This window comes from Cylas formicarius, unplaced genomic scaffold, assembly GCF_029955315.1.
Source record: "Cylas formicarius isolate icCylForm1 unplaced genomic scaffold, icCylForm1.1 PGA_scaffold_3__17_contigs__length_32017465, whole genome shotgun sequence".
Classification (NCBI taxonomy): domain Eukaryota; kingdom Metazoa; phylum Arthropoda; class Insecta; order Coleoptera; family Brentidae; genus Cylas; species Cylas formicarius.
In genome coordinates, this window is record NW_026844326.1 from 8125146 (window position 1) to 8150000 (window position 24855).

The window sequence follows — 24855 nt, forward strand, 5'->3', positions numbered from 1 at the left end:
CTGGCAAATTGCCTAGTAGCAGCACCAACCCCAAAAGAAGAAGAAGAAGAAGTTTGTAATCTTCTTCGCAACTGAATTAGGTTAGCGTAGTAGTTATAGATAAATAAATAAATAAAATAAACAGGGTAACAAAAGAGAAAAAATATCATTTTCATAATATACAAATCTTATTCAAAATATAATTACTTTGAGCTGTTGCTATCCACAGAGGGGAAGTTTAGCATGGTGCTATTCGTACTCAACTTTAACGACCTTAAACAGCTCAGAATATTTTTTATTTCAACACTAATTACTCACTCTATTAACATAAAATAAATTATAAATCTAATTAAGAATGCATATAAATGTGTGTTCCAAAACACTTAAGCAATCCTCCAAACAGCATTGTAATTTTTATTGCTTATTCAATAGAAATTTTTTCAATTTGGATTTAAATTAATTAAATTTAAATAAATTTTAAAAGTTGTCGAATATTAGAATGACACCTAAATTTTCCCCTTTTATTTTATTTGGTTTAGACCAAATTTTCCATAGATATTAAATTATTTCTATCGATTTGTATAAAACAAGGTCACCATACAAAAAGTCGCAATAGCTAATCTGTGAGAACACAAGAGACTCGTAACAATTTCCTAGGTCTTTGATCCAAAATAATACCTGTTGTAATCAATTAGCCTCAAATTGGAATATGCTTTTTTAAATAATTATTTAAGATGTTCTCTAAAACGCAAATTAGTAGCGATTATTGCGCCTAAATTTTTCGCATATTCAGCAAAATATTGATTTAGTGTTCTTTAGGTTTGTATTTAAATTTTCTTGGAAAAGGGGTTATTTTGTTACTAAAACATAACAATGTTGACTTGGCATGGCTGATCTGCATTTTCATAGGACTAAATTTTGCATTAATTTAGAGACTTTAAGGTATCATAAGGATAAAGGATTCAATATTGACCAGTGTCTACCCCTCACAAAATTTCAACACTTGAAAATAGAAACTATTTTGAATATGTGACTTCGCCCGCTCCAAAAAGAAGTTTAATAACTTCCAATGCCAAGTCAATCAAATGCATAATATTTTAATATCAAACCCCTTGCAATAATCGAGTAAAATAAACACACTATCCTTTTATTATACCATTGTTGCCAATGCAACCGGGGTATTACATTATATTATTAAAATTGTAGGCAGTAGTAAAATATTATAATAACCCAGAACTTTTATAATCGAGATATAATGAAAACTTTATTTGTATCGAATGAATGGAGCGATAATAAATGTTTACAATTTCTCCAAAAAAAAAAAAATCAGTTTATTATATAATGTACATGATCAGGGAAAATAATATTAGTGTCGTGTTACCCCCAAATGTTTAATTGTTAATTCCTACACCATTAAAACCATACTTATGTGAGAAAGGCTTAAATTTCATGAAACTAGATGTAGTCGCATTTATCTAAATTTAAATAAACCTTTATAATATGGGTAAAGTTTATCTGAATCAACTTGCAACCGCAGTCACCGATAATACTTATGGAATATTTTTTTATATCATCAGCAGCATATTAAAACATAAAAACCGGCAGCGGCTGGAAACATAGAAGAAAGATCTCCCTGTACAGCGAATTCGACCATAATTTCCTTATATATTGTGCATAATTTTGTCAAAATCTTTGCTAAAATCAGTGTACAACGGCCTGTTTCATTTGCTTCTTACTAACAACACAGGAATCAGATAACGAGACGCCATGTTGGTTGACAAATGACTTTTATTTTAGTTAGTGTTGTTTAATATCACAGGATAATCTTTGGTTTCATATGGCACATCTTCACTTTTAAGATAACTAATTCATTTTTTGTCATACAATTTAAAACTTGTAGTTACACTTGTAAATCTGCGCTTATACAATAAGAGGCTGGTAAACATTCGCCTACCTTAGTTTTTTTAAATAGAGAACTAAGAGATTTGCTGCCAAACATTAATAAGAAACATTAAAAGAAAATTAATAAAAAGGCAAAAGTATAATAAAAACAGGACCTCTGACGAATAATTGTCATGTTAAAATTCAGCTTAAGCAAGGCGATACCTGCAATGATGCTAAAGTTGTCAAAAGAGTTGGTGTACGTTCTGAAGATCAAACTATAGAATGGTTGGGTCTGTTTCGATTAGAAATGGGAAGTTTATTAAGGACAGAGAAAAATAACTAAAAAGTATAAATCTCTGGAGGAATCTCACAATTCATTGAAAGATAACGAACAGGAGGAAGTAATAAATGAGGATGAAAATATTTTAGAAAAGGTAGATAAAAATGTAAATTGTAATTCTAACCAATTTAATGGAGTTCCTTATTATTATTTTAAAAAAACTAATGAGTTTAAGGAATGTAAAAAAATGTGCCATGTGTTATTTGTTTCTTAATAACGAATTTGTCGACGCCGACACAGGAACAAGATAAAAACACGCCATGTTGGTTGACAAGTGACTTTTATTGTAGTTCGAGTGTTGGTTACTATCACAGACTAATCTTTGGTTACATGTGTCACAGCCTCCACCTGAGTTTTACAATACATTGATGACAAAATATATTCGGAATAGGATTCGAAATTGCATGCAATTGAGCGTTTACAGAAATATTGAGTGACGTTAATATTTTCAAAATAGCCTCCTACAGTCCCAACCGATTCTCCACATACTTCTAATAGGCCACTGACTGTCTTTCGAAAAAATACCCATAGACAGGGCTATAAACTATGATAAAACGTATACTGGGGAGTTTAGGAAAGAAACTATTACCTACCAAAGTAAGAAAATCAGACAGACAATTATTGAAATCGCTTTACTACTAATAACGTAACGGTATTTCCAGTAGTACACCGTAAAACATTTGGGCTGTTTTAACACCATAAAGTATCCATCCAACCATAAAATCCCCTAAATTTTCCACTGTTTCAAATAAAGCAGGTCTCAACTGGATGTTCGGTAAAATAGCAGATTTTGTTTACCCATCCTTTCGAAAATCGGCAGCAAAGGGACTCAAAAATCGGTTCACTAAGGATTATACATTTTTATAAATACCCAATTCGTAAAATTTGCCATATTCAAGAAACACAGGTTTACATTTTCTCGGAGGTATTGAGCAGCTTTCCTATCAGAGATAAAAAAATATTAATGATGGAAGTCATACAATCAGTCAAGCCTTTTAAAATGAAAAGAATATATACAGGGTGCTTCAAAAAAATGTATACACACTTTAAACTATTGTAGTTTTCCCGCTCTACAAGGCTAATGTTATATTTCTTCGCCAGGTGCCAGCATAATCGTCCCTCTATGTTATATTATCAGTTGGAATTTGTAATATCAACATGGGGAACGTACGTTTGAGTTTTGAAGAACGTAAGCAGGTTATTAAGTGGTACTGGAAGTTTGAGAATGTAAATGAAGTTCAAAGACAGTGGAGAAGGGAGTATGATACAGAACCACCTTCAAAATTAACAATTACACGCATACGAGACAAATTCAAAGTTCATGGAACAGTGTGTGATGTGCACAAGGGTCATTCAGGTCGGTCTCGAACAGCTACAAGTGATGAGAGTCATCAACGGCAGTCTTGGAACTGTTTCCACGCTCTCCTAACAAATCTTCAAGGCAATGGGCACGTGAAAGTGATGTAAGTGCTAGCAGCGTGCTACGCATTCTGAAGAGAGGCAAGTATCGTGTTTACATTCCAAGGCTGGTGCAACAGCTAAATGACGACGATCCAGATCAAAGGTTGCAATTTTGTGAATGGATTCAGGAGATGGTGATACGTGATCTGGGATTTATGGGTAGCATCATTTGGTCGGATGAAGCCCAATTCAAACTTAATGGAACTGTCAATAGGCACAATTGTGTTTACTGGGGTGAAGAAAATCCTCACATTACAATTGAAAAAGCTGTAAATTTGCCTGGTGTAAATGTGTGGTGCGGTTTGTCTTCAAGGGGACTCATTGGACCTTTTCGATTTGAAGGCACTGTAACTGGTATTAATTATCTAACAATGCTTGCTGATTGCATATTTCCTGCCATTCGTGCATTATACGTACGTGCACAGGGACGTACGAGCTTACCTGGATCAAAATTTGTCGGGCCGGTGGATAGGACGCAGGGGGCCAATCGAGTTTCCAGCACGCTCTCCAGACCTTACACCACTGGATTTCTTCTTGTGGGGCACAGTAAAAGATGAGGTGTACAAACGTAAATCACGTAACCTAGACATTCTTTGGAATGAGATTCAAGCAGTGTGTAGAGAAATCTCATTGGACGTTTTGATACGATGTACAGAATCAGTGGTGACTCGTACTCAGAATTGTATTGATGCTGCAGGTCACCAATTTGAACAGTATTAACATTTGTTATTTATGTTTCATTTACATTGGACTTTCAGCTTTCTATTTTCCTGAAATTTAACTTTGTAGAACGGTAAATAAATTTTCTATGGAAGTTCAAAGTGTGTATACATTTTTTTGAAGCACCCTGTATGTGTGATTAACTGGCCATAGATAATGATAGATTACAATTTTGTACATTTAAACGTGATATTGTGTTACATAACCCGCTTTTTTGATAAATTTAAAATAAAAATTACTGAATCGACTTTGGTATGAAAAAAACTTGAAATAATAGCTATTTTCAATGCTTTCTCTCCGATCGACAGTTTAAAATCAAAATTGGTAATGTTTTCTCGCAGGTAAGAGAGTCGAGCATAGTTGGCCCATAAGGGAGTGTCTTGTGACCGCTGATTTTTTCATGATATATCAATGGCGTTCAAAGATGACATGGACCTGTTGCCATGTACGCAGATGACACATCTATTGTGGTGCCTGCAAATACGAACGAAAAATACAGTTATTATCAATTCGTCAAAAACAATATTACCGGAATTTAAACCAAAACATCGTAAGCCATTGAAAATTTGCGTTTTTTTGTTTTCGTTTTACTTGAAATTTGCAAATAGATATTGACTACTTTGCATTATGTAAATGGATATTTAGCTCTTGGGTATGGTATAGCATAGCATAGCATATGGTATGTTCGCATTAAACAGCGCTTTCTAGCATATCCAACAAGAAATAGGAACATCCTTATTATTGTTAAAGATATGGTCGTAAAATTTTTAAATTGTTACCAACAATTGTGAGTGAAATCTCTCACCTTCTAACTTTCAGAAAAGAAATGATGAGGCTACTAATGTTGAGCGATACCCTTTACACATTACCTATATTACATTATGTTTTCCAAGAAGTTAAAAGAATTTAAAATTCAGCAAAATAATTTTAAATTCGCATTTTTCAGATCAAAAAACACATATTTTCTTGGCACTTTCAACATTTTCTTTTTTTGGAATATTGGTTTGCTATCAAGAAGTCGATCTCTTGTCAATATGGTGAAAGCACGCACTTTTATTGAAACACACAGACTATAGACAAATTTAATGAGTATTACATGTTTATAATTATTTTTATTGTTACAACCATCAAAATTGCATATTATTAAATATGCTTGAAATAATGGTTAACAATAGGCCTTACAGCCATCTAGAAAGTACAAATAGTCTTCAGGCCTCAATTTAACCAACGAAATTTTATATAATAACACACATTTAATTAAATTAATTTTGCGCCAAGAGTAGGTAAGCACAATTGTTATTATTAATAATAGAAAAGTGGTGAAGGGGAGGGGAAGGAAAGGGGCACATGAATTGCGAGAGTGTAATATTACTGAGACCGCAACAACTGTTTTTAAGATCATCTCTAAACGTTAAATTAGGCTGATTAATATTAAAATTAGCTATAGAATTAATGTAAACGCGAAATATGTTCTTTTAAACAATTCTTTAAGATGACGGAGTATGAGAAAGTCGGTGTCTTCCACACAAATTCAAATAGTGTATTGTTATGTTAAAAGTAATTTTTCTATAAAGATACACGAGTTTATTTGTTTCAATTATGTTAAAATAGAGCTAACCCGACCCAGCAAGCTATGGGGAGATGTAATCTCTCCTCCTTCCTCCATAAATCAGCATTAGACACGAGCTCTGAACCTTCTGAACACGGTTACGATTGGCAGCATCCAAACATTGACAGAACAAGTGAATCACACAACAGCTTACGAGTTCACTAACCAAGACTTTGTTTGTTACGTATTATTGAGCTTCCTTAATTCGTTCTATTTATCTTTGGAATTACAATAACGAAATTTTGTCCTTAAGTAAGCTTTTTTCTTTGACCTTATGGCTGAAGTTGTATAATTACGCAATTGTCTACATTAATCGTAGTGTGCAGTATGCTTGGATTGTTTTTTTTTTGAAATAGTTTTCTATTCTGTGTAATCCAGGGTGCATATTTACAATTTATATTTTCTCAAAAGCGTTTTAAGGGAGCGTACTAGTTACGCAGGTATATCAGATATTTAGTTTCTCCTCCTTTTCTAGGTCAAACCGCTGAGGATTAATATTAATTATCTCTAATAGAAACTTACAGGGTTATCATCTGGGAAGTGTAAACTAAATTTTATGTATGAATATGATAAATATCAAATATAAATCTATGATTGCAAATGATATGCACTTATATCAAAATCTCTGTTCATCCAGGTACCCAAAACTGACTTTGCAGGGTTTGTTGCCATAAAGGTACTTTTAGCGGAGAAGTTACACAGATAATTAAAAGATCTATAAATTTATTACAAAATAAATAAATAATGACATTGTAATTTGACGGAATTCAAGCCTAATAGAGTTTAATCTATGGAAATTTGGAAAATTTGACTACGTTTTTAAATTTACATAGTAGAATTATTATATACGAGTATATGAGATTCTTTAATGTCCATCTAATATATATCTGTAACAGCTTGTTTGGTCGAAAAACTTAATACACGCTTAATTTAAAAATTAATACTTCTTGCTCTATGAACTATTAATTTTTCTATTCATTTCACAAACGGGTGAAAAAAAATTGAAATTCGTCACATGAATCTTTTTTTATGTACTATAAGTTATTTCACAAAAGTTTGGGGAAACCACTTTTAAAAATGGGAAAAGTATAACCGTAAAGCAGTTTCACTGGATAAAATTGCTTGATGGCGACGAAAATACTGGAGAAGCATAAAGAATTATCATGATGAGGGCGAATGAAGGTTATATAGTACCGAAAACGTCTCAAGCCAATAATATAGCCAGAGTTCGCCAAGCTGTCATGCAATTGCAATGACAGTTTCCGGAAAATTCCATATTTGCATACAATAGAAAGTAATGTGAGAGCGCACATTGACATGATTATAATTATACAGATGGGGAGATTGTTGACATATTAATTATTGTAAGTTCAAATAAATATAAACTTATATAAAGTAGAATAATATAAAAAAGAAAAATTCTAATAAATATTATTTCAAAAAATATATTCTTACCACTCTCCTACGACAATCATCATAGGTTCAATACAACTCCAATGAAAATTTTATAGTTCATTGATAACTCATAACTATCTCGCATTAACAAACAGCGCATATTGTAAGTGAAAAGTTAATTTTAGAAAAAGGTTTGTTAAACTTTCATTTGTGTCACACGGAAAATTTCCACGCGGACATGAATTCGGATGTTATTGAAGTCTACTTACTAGTTCTCTAATACACTGGATATCAAAATTTACGCCCCACCGCCAGCATATTTTCATATCTTAATTAAATACAATCTTATTCCAATTAAATAAGAGTATTAACAAACTATAAAATTTCCAAAGAAGATATGAAAAAAAATGAAAAGACAAAAAACTCAAAAAATATTAACTTCAGTTAAAAATAATTAATAACTAGTATTTGCTCCTCTATTATTCATACATAAATGTACAGCGCGTACCTCGTTTTGATCTAAATTATTCCATATTTGGACAATATCTCCAGTAAGTCCATTCTAAGTGTTAGAAGGGAACATTCTCAATTGGGTTAAGGTCAGGACTGGTTGCTGGCCAATCTATAGCTTCAATTTCAACCTCATTAATATAATTTTGCACATTCTAAGCAACATGCAGTCGAGCAAAAATTGTTACCAATGTAAGATCTAAATGGTATCACATGTTCTTGCAGGATCTCCCCTATGTACCAATCTGCTGTTAAACTGCCATTATTAATAACCACCAAGTCAGTACGAGCAGTTAAAAAGATTTCTTTCAAATCATAACTGACGCTTCAACAAATAATCTGGTATTGTGGTTAGTTCCGTTACATTGGGCGTACATTTCATTTCGTCTTCAGTAAACTCTTATACGTCTAACTGAGTTGTAAAAACTTCATCTCTTTCCCAGTCTTGGTTAATCCAATCGATGTGCAAAAATTTTATCAATTCAGCTTACAAAGTGGTATATTATTTATATTATTTAGTCGATAAAAAAACAACGTATAAATTTGGAATGTATGTACTATGGTAACTTACAATAAAAATAAATATTTTCATTTTTATATGAACTTATCAAAAATAATTCAAATAATTTAGTGGTGATACAATCTAACATAAGCCAAAACTTGAACTTTCTGACAATACGTAACTATCTTTTGTAAATGAAAAATTTATATTTTTATATATAATGCATAATTTTTGCTTTTTGCGTGGCATCCGATTAAAAGGAAGAATTTTGCAATGAAACGAACGTCGAACATTGAAAGTTGCTTAAGCATGTGTTGGCTTACTCTCTTGTCCCTTTTTCAGTAATGAGGTTTTAACACTCTACGCCTGAAATATACGTTAAAATTTTGCGGAACATTATTTTATAATTAGTATGTCGTCCGTGGTATAAAAAAGCAAACCAAAATTGCAAAAAATAACCGCAATGCTTGTTGGTAGCTTTAAATATATTTCATAACGACGAAGAAATTTTTCAACTAAATGTCAGGTCAACGTTCCCCAGAAAACGACATTTTATTATTTTTTGTTAATCTAACCAAGTTTAAGTCTCATTATTAACTCATTATGATAAAAACTACGTTGTACGAGCATAAACAATAGGTAGGTGGTTAAAATACCACGGAATTAGTTTTTGTGTCGGGAACGAAAATCGCACATTGCATCAATACATTATAGCAACATATATAAATTTAAGTTCTTCACAGTCTACTAGTAACGGTAAGGGCATATGTATACATATCTAAGAACAAGTAATTTACCCATATATTTCCGCAGATAATGGTAGCACCAGACAATGCAAACTACTAAATTGCTATTTTTGTTGCTTACCGTAGCTATCGGTGCTTTTAACGTATCAAGTTTGCTCGAAAGCGGATCGTCAAGCTTAAGCAGGGAGCGAAGAACTATTTTCGTAGCACCGCAGTGTCGAAATGGCTTATCAATAGAAGGGAATAAATGCTTCACGACTTTAAAACCTCTAAAACTAAACTATGACCGTCAATTGAAATTTTTAACGAAACGACTCACCGATAAATACGGACGGGTGGATTACGAAGATGTCTCGAAAGGGAGTGATGAAAAACGTCCTTCTGTCAAACCCGCGTTACGTTTCGTTCCTTGGAAAAATACCAGAACTAGAGATAAGATCTGCAAACGTAAAAAAGGACGCCGTAGGGCAAAACCGGGATGGTTGCTAAGGAAAGATAAACACGAGAACATGAGAGACCAAACTTTCAAGCGTTATAAGTCCATTTGGTTTTAAAAGTAGCGGCAGTTTCCCGTTTTATTTTAGATATATTTAACGTGCTGTAGAATATTATTATTATATTTATATGAATGAGTATCGTCCACTTTTATTTAGTGATAGTTTCTATACGGTACTTCTTTGTACTTCAGTTTCCTAGTATACCGGGTGTCCCAGTAAGGACAACTGGTATCAGGAAAACGGACAGTTCTAGACATTTGAAAAAGAATTGTTAAAGACATCGGCCAAGAGAAAATGCTGGAAATTATTTTACAGTGTTAATTTCAAGTTGAACAAAAAAACTTTTTTGTTTAATGCTCTTTGCGCTTTCTCTGTAAGAGTAAAGTAAAGGGTAAAAACTGCGTCTTTATACTAACCTAAAATATAAATAAAACACTCAAAAAAAGTTGAATTTTAGCAAACGCAGGTTGATATTAATGACTAATTATATCGAATTAATCCAAGCTTTAAAATACTATGCACTTTAACTATGGTTAACGTTAGAAATTTTTTTAGGAACCGAGTTTTACCATTTCAGATATCAATTAGGGTCCCTTGGTGGACATCTCAGAAACTCTATAATTATTTCTAGCATTTCCTCTTGGCCGATTTGCACTTTGAAAACCGATAAATATCCCTTAAATTAACCTATAGACTCAGAATAGTTAAGGACCACTTAAAACGTGATGATTAAATTAGGAAATTTTCGACTGTGTGAACTGTTTTCTCTTTAACAAAGCATTTTTTGAAGTTTTCTGGAAAGGTCTTACTTACTTTACTTACTTTTGCGGATAATAATAATAATAATAATAATAATAATAACAATAATAATAATAATAATAATAATAATCTTAGTACTTGCAGTTTAACGCTATGATTATTGACTACATCCGAGGTGATGCACGATGAATGGCACGTGAATCTTAATAATAATAATAACACTTATTATACAATATTAAATTAACAAAACAATGCATTTCATAAAAGAACATGAAAGTCGTTATAAATGTTGTTAAAAGTTCAAAGTCTGTAAAATAATTTATAAAAACTATTTTTATATTATAAGTTCGCATGAGTATTACTATAACTGTAGCAGAAGAAAAATACATATACGTCTAGATAAAAAATTTGAAACAGGTAAGCTATTATTTAAAAAATTGATAAGCTGAGAAGAAACTATTTTCTCAGTGATTTTATAATATTATTATTACATCCCATGAAAAACTTATAAGCGCTTGGCAAAGGTATAAGAAAAATCCATGAATGGCGCTAAGAGCGTTGTGGTTGGTGTGTTGAGGTTCTGACCTTACCTCATAGATGATGCTGCAATCGGAATTAGTTTCTATTTTATCTTTACCTTCCCATCGTAAGTATTAGGTATATTATGTAGATTATTTATCAATTTGCAACGCGTGGAGAGCACTCTAAGCGGAATTAGACAACATCTTGGCTTTCCTTTTTCGGTTGTAGTATGTAGGTCGTATAACTAAGTTGCAATAGCATATATAGGCCCACATACGAAATTGACTACATTCACCGTGGTATTCCCATAATATCAGCTGGATATTTAGACTATTTCTAAAATATCGAAACAATTCGATTATTATTGTATTTTATTATATATTCGTGTTATTCTTATGTTATTGTACTCTTCCTGTATTCTATAATACTCCATAAACCACTAAAGATATAGAGGCCTATGCTATACCTGAACTTAAGAGCCAAGAGCATTCTTATGGCATTTGCTGGTGTCGTATTTATGCCGTAGTCGTCATCTTTCTTGATATTTATTATAGCTTATCTTATACCTGTGTGGAAGGTATAAAAAATTGAGAATGTTCATTCAATATGCGCATGCGCGGGATTTCAAATCTCGCTTTAATCCATTAACCTTAAAATATGTCTAGATCTCGTTACGTCTTCTGGAAAAACTAATTAAGTGTGTGGAAATCGTTGTTTAGCAAGAAAATGGCACAAATAACCAAAATCTTTAAGGCCAGGCCAGAGCTTTTCAATTGATGATGTCCGTATTAGTGTGTATATTTTTATTAAAAGGATCCCTCAGATTCATCACCCTTTAAATCAAAATGAAAAAAATCGTGCCATTGTTAATAACCAAAATGCAATTTTGGTATTTTGTATAATTTAAACATCTACTAAACACTGCAGGATCACCAACCATTGCCTTTACTTTTTTTTAATTATGCGCTTAATTAGATTCATCACAAATTAAGAATTTCCGGCATCCGCCGAAGAAAATTTACCGATACCAATTTTTCCACGCACACAACACCCAAGACGCTCCCGATGGGAATCGAACCCACAACTTCCAAGCTCGAGTTGGCAGGTTAACGTCTTACCAACTGAGCCATCCTCGGTTCCACTGCCTGTACTAGAACTTAAACGCTTTTTTCTTGCAGGTCGTGTGGCCTTACTAACTTTGCGTTAACGTAACTAAGAAGATTTAGTATGTGCGCGATTGTTGGTGAACAGATTTTAATGGAGGTTATGTGTATTTTTAAAATGTCGAAAATTTTTCGTCCACCGACATGAATTTGAGTTCAAATAATGCCGTCGTTAATGGACTGCTTTTTGCCGGATTTAATCAAGACCAAGGTAATGTAGCTTACCACTAAAGATTGGAAGCTTCGGCGCCTATTGTGCTGTAGTGCTAACATCGTTCCAGGTTGTTTTGCTTGTGCTACAACCGCTGGATTTAGGATATACAATTGCGATCCTTTGAAAGAGAAAGTGAGACAGGATTTTGAAGATGGTGGCCTGGGGTATGTGGAGATGTTGTTTAGATGCAACTATCTTGCACTTGTTGGAGGTGGTCCAAAGCCTTTATATCCTCCTAACAGAGTGAGTGGTGTATACTTATGTATACGCATTTTCAGATGCAAAATACTTTGTTTTTCTACTCTTAGGTGATGATTTGGGATGACTTGAGGAAAACGACACCTATTTACTTGGAATTCAATGATCCTGTTCTAGGAGTAAAACTCCGAAGAGATAGAATTGTGGTAGTTCTAGAATCGGTAATAAAGGTTTACACATTTACACAAACACCAACACAAATTCATGTATTTGAAACATGTGCAAATCCAAAAGGATTATGTGTTCTGTGTCCAAACAGTAACAATTCTATTTTGGCATTTCCTGGACGTAAGACAGGACATGTTCAGGCAAGTAATATGCTAGTAATTTGTCAAATTTAATGATTAAGTGAATATTTTAGTTGGTTGATTTGGCAAATACAGAAAAATCTCCTTTAGATATTGTTGCCCATGAAGCCAACATTAGCTGTATTTCGTTGAATCTGCAAGGTACACGATTAGCAAGTGCCAGTGAGAAGGGAACTCTAATTAGGGTCTTTGATACATGTAGCGGGGAACGAATAGCAGAGCTTAGGAGGGGTGCTCATCAGGTATACCCTTTTTTAGTTCATTTTTAAGGAGGCAATAAATTTATTTTTTTTAGGCAAACATCTACTGTATAAATTTTAACCATACATCAACTTTACTTTGTGTGTCCTCTGACCATGGGACTGTACATATTTTTGCACTTGATGATTTCAAACTGAATAAGCAATCTTCCTTGGCAAACGCGTCATTTCTGCCAAAATATTTTTCATCCACATGGTCATTTTGTAAATTTACTGTACCAAATGGACCTCCATGTATTTGCGCATTTGGAGCAGACAGTAATTCTATTGTAGGTAAGTAATAGTACTCTTTTGTTATTGATTACATTCAGAAAACTTTATTGCCTTGACTTCACTCAAGTATTAGAACGAAATTTCCACAAAGTAACAATGTTTTGCAAAGACCTTTCATTCATAATTCAAATCATTATTCATATGATGGCTAAAATATTGGTATAACTTATTTTTATTTTGTTAAGTAGGGCTTGATTCAGAACCTTAACCACTCTTAAGGAAATTGCTAAAAAACAAAAAGCAAATAGGTAAAATCTGCTACTTTTATATAACAATGCAAAAAAAAAATAGTGAAACAAATTGATGAAGCCCGCAAATATTTTTCAGAACTTCTTTCAATTAATTAAAATTTGTTGGCAAATTATTTATTTTAATTAAATTAAATTGGTAATTAAACCTTTATCAAGGCAGTCACAAATAAATAAGTAATGTTCTGTATATTGTAAAGATAGACTTAAAGATTGTCTATAATTTTGGTTTATAAGATTGTCTATAATTTCCGTTCACAACCTTCATATAAAAATGTATTTTTTCAAAAGGTGTTGGCCGTTCAGTAAAGACCTGTTGGCTGCCTTCTACAAGTTGTAGTTTTTGATATGTTTTAATATGACATTGAACAGCTTGCAAGATTATTCCCTCCTAATAATGGTTTACTGTTGAAATTTATGAAGACTCAGAAATTGTATTATTTGAGAATTTTTGTTTAACATCTGTATGTTTTAGACATTTTGCTATTTAAGTGTTGCTATTAGTTTTATGCCTTTTTTTGATTTATTGATACTTCTGCATAATCTAGGCCACATGGGTCTATGGCTCACTTTTTAGGACGGTTTGTAGGTAGTTTGTTAAGAACTGTCAACGAAGCAACTGAGTTGTTCCGTTGATCTGCATTTATTTTACCCTGTTATATTGTTCACTAATTTTATTTTGATAAACTGCACTAAGATTTTTTTAACTGTGTCCTTTTATTCTAAACAATAAAAACTGCAACAGTTACAAGCCCAGTAACTTCATTCACAACACTAATTATGATCATAATAACTGCCTTTCTTTTCAGTAATTTGTGCTGATGGTTCGTATTACAAATTCGCCTTCAATTCAAAAGGTGAGTGCCTTCGCGAGCAGTGTGCTCAGTTTCTCGAAATTACAGATGAAAGTTTGTAAGTTTAAAACACAAGTCCACTAAATATCACACCAAGGTTGCATTAGGAGACACAGCCTAATTGCTGAACATTTTTGAATTTATTAAAAATAAATAATTAGTTTATACATTTAGAATATGACACAAGGATTTTTGAACTGCGTAATTATTGAATCTACAATATTCCCCATTTTCCTGTTAAAATGTTATGTACTGACTAAACAGCTGGTATCACTCTGTGGGAAGTAACTTACCAACTTAAATCCACCAAAAACTTGAACAAAACGCCTTGTTTAATGAGACTAGTTTGCAAGTGAAAAAATAAACAGTTGATTACATATTCCATAGTTATATGATCAATTATTGGAAGTGCACTACTACTCTGAAATATTCACTTGGCACGTGTTAAGACAGTGAGAGAAACTTGGACACTTTGTTTCATTGAAAAATATATATATTAAATCATTCCGAATGACGAACAATATATTCTGAAAGTTTGTGAGAAATTAATATTAATGAGAAGAGGGCTGTCATTGATATTTTCAATTTTTTTGTCCCAATCTCATTATTGTGTCATAACAACCAAACAGTTAACGTTAAAAGTATTTATCTGAATACATTTTTGTAACAAATTAAATTCTCTATCAAAAAAGCTCTGTTTGTAAATTTTCATCAGATCAACCGTTTATAAAGGAATCAATATTAATATATATTTTTTTTAATTAATTTTGGAATTTTGTAACTAACCAAACAACGCAATATACAAAAAACAACAGTACAGATTTTTGTAGAGAATTTGACGCACTACAAAAAGCAGTCTTAACATTTTTTTTTAATAAAATTATTTAAATTAAAAGTAATTGGGGATTGGATTTGAAGAAAATATTAACTCCTTGCTTCTTCGCTTTTCACCCACTTAATATCAACATTACAATCACTAAAAATAATTTGATTCACTGTTGAAAATTATTTATTTAAAATATTTTACTCGTTGGAAAAAAAATTAGGCTTATAAAATAATAGTATTTATGAAGCTTAATCAAAAAATGAGTTTAGCAGTAATGAACTTAAGGACTTATCCTTAGACTAGGTAAATAGTAATTTTCTTTTGAGTATGAAATTACCATTAAAAATTAATGTTATAGCATGAAATTCCCTCTAAAAATCAATGCTATTATTTTTTGTATTTTGTATATATTTAATGAGGGCGTTTTTTTTAATTGAGAATTCAATTTAGTAGAAAAATATATTCACGTAAATGTGTTTACTAAACTGTTTTGAAGAAATAATGAGAACAGAAGTAAAAAATAGATGGTAGGCCTCTTTTCACGTTATTTTTTCCCATTCTTAAGTAATAAACCAATATATTTTTCATAAAACAAAATAGTCGATTTTTTTGGAGCAAGATAGGCTGCACTTTTCTTAAATTTATCGAATAAGAAAATTCTAGTTTAAATCATATGGGTCTGCCTTTGATAATATTTATTGTGCCATTTTAGTTTTAAAATTTGGAACTAAAAGCTAAATATGATTGTTAATATTTTTAGGTACATGTTGAAATTTTTGTTCAGTTGTCCTTGCCTGTTTTGGGTTAATTAACGTGTTAAGGTGCTTACTTGTTTTGTTTATCACCTCAGATTGTTTTTGTCAAATTTTGAAATCCATGTATAGTATCACCAAAATTACCAAATTATATCAAAATCACCTATTTCCTTACCGTATATACTAGATTGTCTGCGGTATCCTTTCGAATCATATTTTCCAGAAACTGATGTCGAACGGCATTAACCAAGTTTTGGGAAAGGAACAGGGCCTTAATCATTTCACATTGGTTCTAACACCTCTGAGGAATAACCCAAAAGCTATAATAATGAAGTAATTTAAAATTTTTTCCCAGCCAAATAAGATAAACAACTCTGTTATGAGAAAAATGTATTGCTTTCTAGAATTTGTTCTAGGCCGTTTTGTAATTATTGGCTCCAATTGTAGATTAAACTGAAGCATTAAAATTGACTTCCCTTAACCAGCTTTCGCCGTATAAAGTATATTACATTATACAGAAACTAGACTGATTCACCTAATTTGAAACAAAAGCTTTAAATGTTTTTGCATAAAATATGGTTATTGATCTGAGGCATCCCTAAGGATTGGTATATTAGGAACATAACTAGTTGCAGTTAATTTAAAAGCAACAATTGTCACTTTTTGTTCGCTAATGTTAAATGGTGTCTTGCCTTGTCACTTATGTAAAGGAACTGTTAGTTTATTAGCCATTGCTATTTTTTTTTGGCGATCTTATTGGATTTTTATTATATTTAGTATATTTTTAGTTTTATAATCTTAACTGATTTTATATTGCTATCAGAAATGATTATATAAATGTTGAAAATGGTTTATATTTATTTTGTTATATTAATGTAATTATAAAACCTACATACCTAGATGTTTCACACATTAAAAAACTATTTTATCTTAAGCTTTTCATTTTCTTATCCACAACTACTCAACCACAACATTCCCAAAAAAAAAAGTTAAACACTGAATAGGTACAACTAAAATTCAACCAAACATTTTATTTCTCCAAATTGGCTAAGGCAATTCTTTCCAAATCATCCAAACTCAAATTATCGACCTTCGTCTGAAAATTTCTCATGAATTCGTCCACTATTAACTTGCACTGTTCTTCTGAATAATACTTTCTCAAAAACTTTCCGAGCGCCCCAGGTAAAGTTTCGAGCTTCTTGATGACAATGTAAATCTTCGTGCCCTCTTTGATTTTTGGGTAGTCGCCTATATTCTTATCATCTTGTAAGGGTGATCCTAGTACGACAAGCGTTTGCTCCGCAACCGGAATTTTTAAATCCTTTTCGACCTTCCTCTTAACTTCGATTACGGGCGTGTTCTGGTTTACCTCAGCTATCGTACTTCCGCCTTTTAAGCACTTTATTATGATTTGCATGTTGCCTTTGTACTAAATGCGAAGTATTCACATTGGGTATTTATTTTAAAAATTTTAAATCAAAATAAGCTTTAACCTAAAGCGTCAATTGAACAAATTCTTCTTAATTATTGGCCCAATATTTTTCACAATGTCGTGGAATACAAAATACAGAGTTAGCAAGACTAGCTAGGACGCAAAAAAAGACGAATAGTGAATAATATTGATAATGATGTAGGATGTGTGATGACACCACTATGTAATATTTTAACCTTTTAGATTAAAGATGATGTGTCCCAATTTTCATACACAAATGTCTCCTACTGAAAGAAGAAGAGTGCGCCCTTAACTATAATTTGAATTGAATAATCCTGGGTAATAAAAAATCAAACTTTATTTTTGTGAATTGAAACAAAGATCAATTTAATTTTTTTTTTATTCAATTACTTTTTTTTATAGTGGATTATTAATATGGCGCATTTTCAGAAAAGGGCTTTTAGTTTGAGTTTATTTTCTATGAAAAAAGTTGTAAGCAGTGAGCTTAGAAAATCCAAAGGAGTAAGTTCCAATCATTGGTTATCCCGACAATTATCAGATCCTTACGTGGAGAAGGCAAAAATGATGAATTTCAGATGCCGCAGCGCATTTAAGTTAATAGAAATGGATGATAAATTAAAACTGTTGAAACCAGGGCAGGTAGTTATTGACTGTGGAGCAGCTCCAGGATCTTGGACTCAGGTTGCTGTTAAACGGGTGAATGCAGACAACTGCGATAACAAACAACCACAAGGAAAAGTTGTAGCCATCGATAAACAGTTAATCTATCCCTTAGAGGGAGCTATTATTATTGGCAATCTGGATTTCACTAATCCAGATTCTCAAAATCGAATTTTAGGAGTGTTGAAGGGGGAGAAGGCTGACATTGTAATTTCTGATATGGCCCCCAGCGCAACAGGTATCCGCTATCTGGATTATGAAAATATTGTAAAATTGTGTTATTTAGCTTTAAAATTTGCTTTACAAATTTCAAAACCAGGTGCGTCAGTGTTGTTAAAATTATGGCAATGTGCAGACGCCAAAACTCTCCAAGATGATATGTTAAAATTCTACAAAACTGTAAAAATTGTTAAGCCAAAAGCTAGCCGATCCGACTCTGCAGAGATATTTATGTTGGGAAGAGATTTTCATGGTCTAGAAAATAGATGATGTTAATAAACTTTCATGTCTTGTCTCTATCACGATCCTCATAGGGTTTTAAATTTTTTTTAGCACATTTACCATAACTTTGGCTGTGGAAATTCTATAAAAAAATAAAACCTGGCTCAAAGAAAACAAAACATTTATTTAGGGGACCTACAATTAAGTACATCATAGCAACTCAGTAATACTAAATTTGATATAAAAATTCATAAACTTATACTGACAATTACTAATTATATACTTCAAACAACCCTCTTTTTTTGCCTAACAATAAGTGCATTTGCTGCTATAGTTTCTTATGTGGAGATTTTATATTTGACTTTGATTAAAAATAATGATTATAAATCTATGAGAAATATAAATTATTAATTGGAAGACCAAGGAGTCCATAAAAATATAAATGCCCCATTCCACTTAACCCACAATTCAGTTACTTCTTACATCCAATTACCAATTTTGAACCCATAATTTTGCCAGACATACAAGGCCCATATGCCAGTTAAAAATGATAATATATGAGTCACGGACCTACCTACATTTATACCTGGTCTTTTAGCTAACATAAACTTTAAATAAGCCAACTTTTTTTCTGAATAAGGAGGATATCTAGAAGAACTTAATACTTCACCAAGCATTCCCAAATCTTTATACAGAACAGATTTTTTGTGAGAAAATGTGTCAAAGCTATATTTTCCATGGTAATTACCCATACCACTTGTGCCAACACCACCAAAAGGTAAAGTGTCGACGACCAATTGCATCACAGTATCATTTACAGCCACACTGCCAGAGCTTGTATTTTGTAAAATGAGCTCTGTATCCTTTTTATTATTTGAAAAAATATACAGTGCCAGGGGTTTTTCCCTGCAGTTTATAAAATTTATTGCTTCATAAACATTATCAACATTCACGATAGGCAAAATTGGTCCAAAAATTTCTTCTTGCATTATTTTGGAATTTAGATCAACTTCTGTGAGAATTGTTGGTGCAATGTACCTTTCTTTTATATCATAATCACCACCCACTCGGGTGCTACCACTTTTCAATAGTTCAATTAGTCTACAAATTTACAAAATTATAATGTAATAATAACTTGTATTTTTATTACCTGTGAAAATGATGGTCATTTACAATTCTGGCTAAATCAGGTGACTCTTTGGGATTTTCTCCAAAGAATTCTTTGATAGTGGCCCTATATGCATCAATAAACTTTTCTTGCATGTCCTTTGTACATAAAATGTAGTCTGGGGCAACACAAGTCTGGCCCATATTTAAAGTTTTGCCCCACAAAATCCTACGCGCCATATACTTTAGATATGCAGAATTATCAATATAACAAGGTGACTTCCCTATAATATTCAATAATTAGTATTAAAATCTACTTCTAAATGGTGCAGAGAAACCAAATATGCGATTTGAAAAGGGACAAATTTAAACTATTAAATACACATAAATTATTGTCCACCTGAGTGTACAAAATTTTGTTACTGGGCACCATTTACAAATGGAATAGTCAAATGGTTTACCACCAAGTTCTAAAGTTGTAGGTGTCAAAAAATTGTTTGCAGCAGCATGAACAATCCTTCCAACATTTGAATTTCCTGTATAAAAGATATAATCAAATCTCTCTTTTAAGAGTTCAGTGGTTTCCTTTACTCCTCCAGTGAATACCTACAATTTAACGACAACAATTGGTGAGCAATGCATTACACATTATCCACTAACCCTGTAACAATCCTGATCAAGATATTTGGGAATGAGCTTCCCAAGCAATTCTGCACAAGATTTAGACACTTCTGAGGGTTTGATAACCACACAATTTCCTGCAGCAATAGCACCCGCAACAGGAAGTAGTAGCAATTGTAGGGGGTAATTCCAACTACCAATTACAAGAGCTAGACCATAAGGGTCATTCTGTACATAGGGAGTGTCCAATAGGTTTGCAAAATCTTTCTGGACATACTGGGGTTTTGTCCAAGAATAAATGTTATACAATGTATTTTTTATATCATTCTTTAAGAAGTCAATCTCTGTTGTAACTGATTCTTGCTTACTTTTTCGCAGGTCTGCATAAAGGGCATTCAACAATTCATTTTCTTTTTCCGTGTACATACGATACAGGGATTGAAGTTGCTTAATTCTATATTCCACCGATCTTGTCCTCCCATTATAGAATGAATTTCTCAGAGAATTCACTATTTCTGATGGATTACTCATGTCCTGTGTTTATAAGATTATAAACTGATACAATTACAAAATGAACTACAAATTTGTGGCTTAGTCAGTAAAAAAATCAATAATGCTTACAAAAACTGCTTCTAAACAAGGTTGGAAGAGTCAAGATAAAATTTGTTATTCAGATTAAATCAGATAAACATTTTTTCATTGTATCTAGCAAAATTATTCTAAAAATAAGAATATTTTAACTATAACGTAACATAAAAATAGCTCTCAAGGAATGACGAGTCAATGGCATATAAACAATATTTCCTGTTTATTGTATTTCACAAACATGTTTTCTTTTACTGCTATTGAATTGGGAAGGACTGCACAAATGAGATAGTTTTGGTTCTTCTTTCCTGTTATTGGCCAAATTACCTAGGAGCTATCGGCTTTAGTTCTCAAGTAACCCATGAACTATAGAAAACATTAATTGACGGATACCGGGATTTTGTCACTAGCATTGCACTCGGCGGTTTAACTTTCGCACACTTCCGGTAAAATCTTTGTATTCGTCCCAAAAGTATTGGTATCGGTGTGAATTAAATGGTTTTATTGTTTTGCGAATGTGATAAATGTTACACTCACTATTGGAGCCCGGATGGGTCCTGATGGCCCAGTGGGGGCTTTTTTAGTATCGCTTAATACATTTTGGAACAATGTGAACAATTTTTTGAGAAACGAAGTCACTATATATGTGTGACAGAAATGAAAAATTTCATGGATGGATGCCAGCAATCGGCGAGTGCCCAGAGTAGATTGGCCTAGTTTATAAGTGAAACGAGAGGAACAATGGAAGTTTGCTGTGCTTCTTCAAATCGGAGCTGCTCCCTTTCCGGTTCTTGGGAGAGTAAAGTTTTTTGTAGCATTTCTATAGGAATTCAGTGGTCTCTGAACATTTAATTTCATTTATTTTTAAAAATAGGATATTACAGATTATTTTGTTACTTATAAAAAAGTACTGCAATAAGAAGAAGAAAAGGATCATCTATGCTTATTTTTCAACATTTCCATTGATAAGACGCATGTCTTCACAATAATTTAACTTTGCAAAAACAATGATAAAGACCTTTTATTTCAGGGAATGTTAAAAAGCAATGGCTAATTCAATAATAAGATGTAAATTTTATTCCATTTTAATACTAATATTGTGCGCAATACAACTATCCACTGGAAATAAGTGTGTTCAACAGGGCCCCTGTATTTGTAAATTTGATGACTATACAGAAATCAATCTAAAAGATTTAATTCCACCAAAATCGGACAGTCCATTTTTGACAGACACAATTGGAAATAACACTTACTTTTTTTCTGGTTGCAAGGATCAGGAATTTGATGGAAAAATATATAACATCCAAATTGCAAATAATTTATTGGGATCTGTAAGATATAAATTTGATTAAATCTTCGTAGTACCTACTGACGTGACATTTTGTAGCTAATTAAATGTGTTACAATTGTCACGAAAACAGAAAATAAAACGGATATCAGTTACAACTGTTCGGCTATTGGTACGGACCTGCATATTCTCTTCGAAGAATCTGATAAATCAAGTTACTACCAACTTGTTTATAATCAAACCAGAACGAATAATTTGCCAAGTGTGCAATTGGTCTGTGTTCACTATACTCCAAGTTATTTAAAAGCTACCAGTACTGGAGATGTAAATATATATATATATGTATATATATTTCTAGTTTATTGAATGTATCGTTTATTTATTTTTAGGCGCTCATTTTATTTTCAGAACAGGCTTGCCTTAAAAGTGTAGGTAGTTCTGGATTGAGCATTGGCTCTATTTTTCTGATATTGCTATTTGTTTTTGGAGCTATCTATCTTGTTGGTGGGTGTTTAATTATGCATTTTGTGCGTGGTGCTAGAGGAATTGAAATTATACCAAATATTGACTTTTGGAGATCAATTCCGGGTCTTGTTAAAGTAAGTTCCATTTTTTTCTTGTAAAACCGTGAATTTAATATAATAATTAATATTTCAGGACGGAACTGTGTTTGTGTTGAGTGGTTTTAGACCAACAGTGATATCTACTGCAGAAACCTATGATAGGATATGATGTCAATGTGCTGAACACCATCAACAGTAATTTGACATCTGGTGATTATTTAAATTGATATTGTATATAAATGCCTTATCTGACTGAAGAAATAATAGAGAGGGTTTGTACTTTATTTTTTGCAACTATTTTCCAGGGTCAGGGTCCTTGCAGTGGGTCTAACAAGGACTATCCACAATTTTTTATAGTATTAGGATATGAAATCAAAAATTATAGCAGATCAAGGGTTTTTATTTATTCTTTGGCTGCTGTTATTGAAAGTCAAGTGCGTGATGTATATTATTGGACAGCCCTTAAATCATCAACGAAAAACTATACTGTCGGGATCTTGAATATTTGGCAATATGACTTTCTGAAAATCCTCAAAGCCACGCCTGGTTTGTTTCCCTTTTAGGATTTATGAAGCGCAAATATGCAGATTTGGGCAAATGGTATAACGCACATGCCTGTTATTAGTTTCATGGAATTGTAATTGACGGTTTCAAATAAAAATAACGGACCACGAAGATATAGTGGTAAGATCGTTGCTCCCTCTGGTGATAAGCAACGAATACTTGGTAGTCATGCAGGCTTTCGTCCCCGCGTTTTTGGTTGTTGGTGGATGCGCCGGATCGCTCACACTGGACTTTAACTTTTATTACGTGCGGCAGCACTTTCTTCTTGATTTCCTCTCGGTTTGAAACAATATACAAGAACTCCAATTGGTGTGAGTTGACTTGCAGCGGGCTTCGCACAACTCTTCAATCCAGTCTAATTCCACTGCCTAATCTAAGAACGGTTAGTACTCCTCTCTTGATCTTGATTTGCCAACTGCAGTATCTGCCTCAATCCCAAGTATCAGGTGTTTGGATTTATTTTGTGTGCCTATTGAAAATAATCAGAGGAGACTTACAACTTCCACCATTTGGTTGATTGAGAAGGATATTAATTAAAATCAGTGAATTAACGCTTTGATTTATTATTTTCTGGCAAAATCATTATCAATTCTTTAAATTCTCCTGAGGGAAAGATTGTCTTTGAGCAAGTCTGATAAGAACAATTTCGGCATGCTCAATTTCATCAACAGACAAGGGCTCAGATTTAGATGCACTTCTGCTGAATCTTAAGCAATATGCAACAATTCGGTTTATTGGTGTTGACCATAGGCTTTCATTGTTTCCTAAAAATGTTGTTTTCAATTAATTGATTTGGATAAATTCCTCTGAATAATTAATTTTGCCTTTAAGACACAGGGGCTGGTGAGTCCAAGAGAATCGAAGATTTTTGAAAGGCTTGAAAGTATGGTTCGCTTGGTAGGTTTGATGAATGAAATATCTGAAGTGGAATATTTTAACGAATCTCATTCTGAATTCCACAATAAACCTAGGGTCTTTGTGATTTCGCTGTTTGACAGATGGTGCTGTACTGATTTTTGATCATCTGGTATACATTTGAGAACTGAAGGATAGTTTGAAGTCCATTTTCTGAGATTGAATCCATATTGGGATAAAATTCGACTGATACCTTCTTTTAAATTATTTGCTGCTTCTGGTGTTTTCGAACCACTAAGAAGATCGTCTACATAAAAGTCGTTCATGATTACGTGACTTTCAAGAGTATATCTGTCTTGGTTTTCAATTCCTATTTGAAGAAGGCATCTGGTTGTAAGAAATGATGCACATGCTGTTCCGTAATATGCGCTGTAAGTTTCGCTGACTCTCTGTGATGATGACTTTGCGATACATTTTTTCAACATCTGCTGCGATGACAACGTTATGCTTTCTGAATTTGATGAGAATATCAAATAATTCTTGCTGTATTATTGGACCCACTTTTAGTTTGTCGTTTGTCGTCGAAAACTGCTCGTAACTGGTAGCGCTGCATTGTTTTATTACACCATGATGTG

The 24855-nt window shown here is 32.6% G+C and overlaps 5 protein-coding genes across 8 annotated transcripts; 3 read left to right on the forward strand and 2 right to left on the reverse strand.

Moving 5' to 3' along the window:
• Positions 1–12164: 12164 nt before the first annotated feature.
• LOC132699244 (WD repeat domain phosphoinositide-interacting protein 3) lies at positions 12165–14596 on the forward strand. Of its 2 annotated transcripts, none has more exons than XM_060665860.1 (6): positions 12165–12298; positions 12369–12544; positions 12610–12867; positions 12921–13109; positions 13163–13400; positions 14458–14596. In XM_060665860.1, the coding sequence occupies exons 1-6, from the start codon at positions 12232–12234 to the stop codon at positions 14562–14564; spliced, it is 1035 nt and encodes a 344-aa protein (XP_060521843.1). In that variant the 5' UTR covers positions 12165–12231; the 3' UTR covers positions 14565–14596. The 2 variants fall into 2 exon arrangements, with proteins under 2 accessions (XP_060521843.1, XP_060521844.1); XM_060665861.1 differs by having other exon boundaries at positions 12173–12298; positions 12352–12544.
• A 2495-nt stretch (positions 14597–17091) lies between these two features.
• LOC132699246 (ubiquitin-like protein 4B) lies at positions 17092–17500 on the reverse strand. Its single transcript, XM_060665864.1, has one exon. The coding sequence runs from the start codon at positions 17498–17500 to the stop codon at positions 17114–17116; it is 387 nt and encodes a 128-aa protein (XP_060521847.1). The 3' UTR covers positions 17092–17113.
• Positions 17501–17722: 222 nt separating this feature from the next.
• Positions 17723–18714, forward strand: LOC132699245 (rRNA methyltransferase 2, mitochondrial). Of its 2 annotated transcripts, XM_060665863.1 has the most exons (2): positions 17723–17854; positions 17966–18714. In XM_060665863.1, exon 2 carries the CDS (start codon positions 17996–17998, stop codon positions 18683–18685), a length of 690 nt encoding a protein of 229 aa, XP_060521846.1. In that variant the 5' UTR covers positions 17723–17854; positions 17966–17995; the 3' UTR covers positions 18686–18714. The 2 variants fall into 2 exon arrangements, with proteins under 2 accessions (XP_060521846.1, XP_060521845.1); XM_060665862.1 differs by having other exon boundaries at positions 17818–18714.
• Positions 18715–18806: 92 nt separating this feature from the next.
• On the reverse strand, positions 18807–21220 carry LOC132699243 (aldehyde dehydrogenase family 3 member A2). The gene is made up of 4 exons (XM_060665859.1): positions 20405–21220; positions 20206–20350; positions 19788–20028; positions 18807–19738 (listed from the first exon to the last, which is right to left on the reverse strand). Exons 1-4 carry the CDS (start codon positions 20894–20896, stop codon positions 19117–19119), a joined length of 1500 nt encoding a protein of 499 aa, XP_060521842.1. The 5' UTR covers positions 20897–21220; the 3' UTR covers positions 18807–19116.
• A 469-nt stretch (positions 21221–21689) lies between these two features.
• LOC132699400 (uncharacterized) lies at positions 21690–23746 on the forward strand. Of its 2 annotated transcripts, XM_060666073.1 has the most exons (5): positions 21690–22281; positions 22338–22562; positions 22628–22837; positions 22896–23011; positions 23107–23746. In XM_060666073.1, exons 1-4 carry the CDS (start codon positions 21997–21999, stop codon positions 22968–22970), a joined length of 795 nt encoding a protein of 264 aa, XP_060522056.1. In that variant the 5' UTR covers positions 21690–21996; the 3' UTR covers positions 22971–23011; positions 23107–23746. The 2 variants fall into 2 exon arrangements, with proteins under 2 accessions (XP_060522056.1, XP_060522055.1); XM_060666072.1 differs by lacking the exon at positions 23107–23746 and having other exon boundaries at positions 22896–23099.
• Positions 23747–24855: the final 1109 nt, after the last annotated feature.

Excerpts from the sequence above, each read along its gene's own strand:
- LOC132699243 (XM_060665859.1), bottom strand. The coding sequence starts at position 20,896 with ATGAGTAATCCATCAGAAATAGTGAATTCTCTGAGAAATTCATTCTAT. Across the intron at positions 20,351-20,404 it reads TTGATCAGGATTGTTACAGG|GTATTCACTGGAGGAGTAAA; the intron begins GTTAGTGGATAA and ends GTTAAATTGTAG. Across the intron at positions 19,739-19,787 it reads AATGACCATCATTTTCACAG|ACTAATTGAACTATTGAAAA; the intron begins GTAATAAAAATA and ends GTAAATTTGTAG.
- LOC132699400 (XM_060666073.1), top strand. The coding sequence starts at position 21,997 with ATGGCTAATTCAATAATAAGATGTAAATTTTATTCCATTTTAATACTA. Across the intron at positions 22,563-22,627 it reads AAGCTACCAGTACTGGAGAT|GCGCTCATTTTATTTTCAGA; the intron begins GTAAATATATAT and ends ATTTATTTTTAG. Across the intron at positions 22,838-22,895 it reads CAATTCCGGGTCTTGTTAAA|GACGGAACTGTGTTTGTGTT; the intron begins GTAAGTTCCATT and ends TTAATATTTCAG.
- LOC132699245 (XM_060665862.1), top strand. The coding sequence starts at position 17,951 with ATGGCGCATTTTCAGAAAAGGGCTTTTAGTTTGAGTTTATTTTCTATG.
- LOC132699246 (XM_060665864.1), bottom strand. The coding sequence starts at position 17,500 with ATGCAAATCATAATAAAGTGCTTAAAAGGCGGAAGTACGATAGCTGAG.
- LOC132699244 (XM_060665860.1), top strand. The coding sequence starts at position 12,232 with ATGAATTTGAGTTCAAATAATGCCGTCGTTAATGGACTGCTTTTTGCC. Across the intron at positions 12,545-12,609 it reads CTTTATATCCTCCTAACAGA|GTGATGATTTGGGATGACTT; the intron begins GTGAGTGGTGTA and ends TTCTACTCTTAG. Across the intron at positions 13,110-13,162 it reads TTAGGAGGGGTGCTCATCAG|GCAAACATCTACTGTATAAA; the intron begins GTATACCCTTTT and ends TATTTTTTTTAG.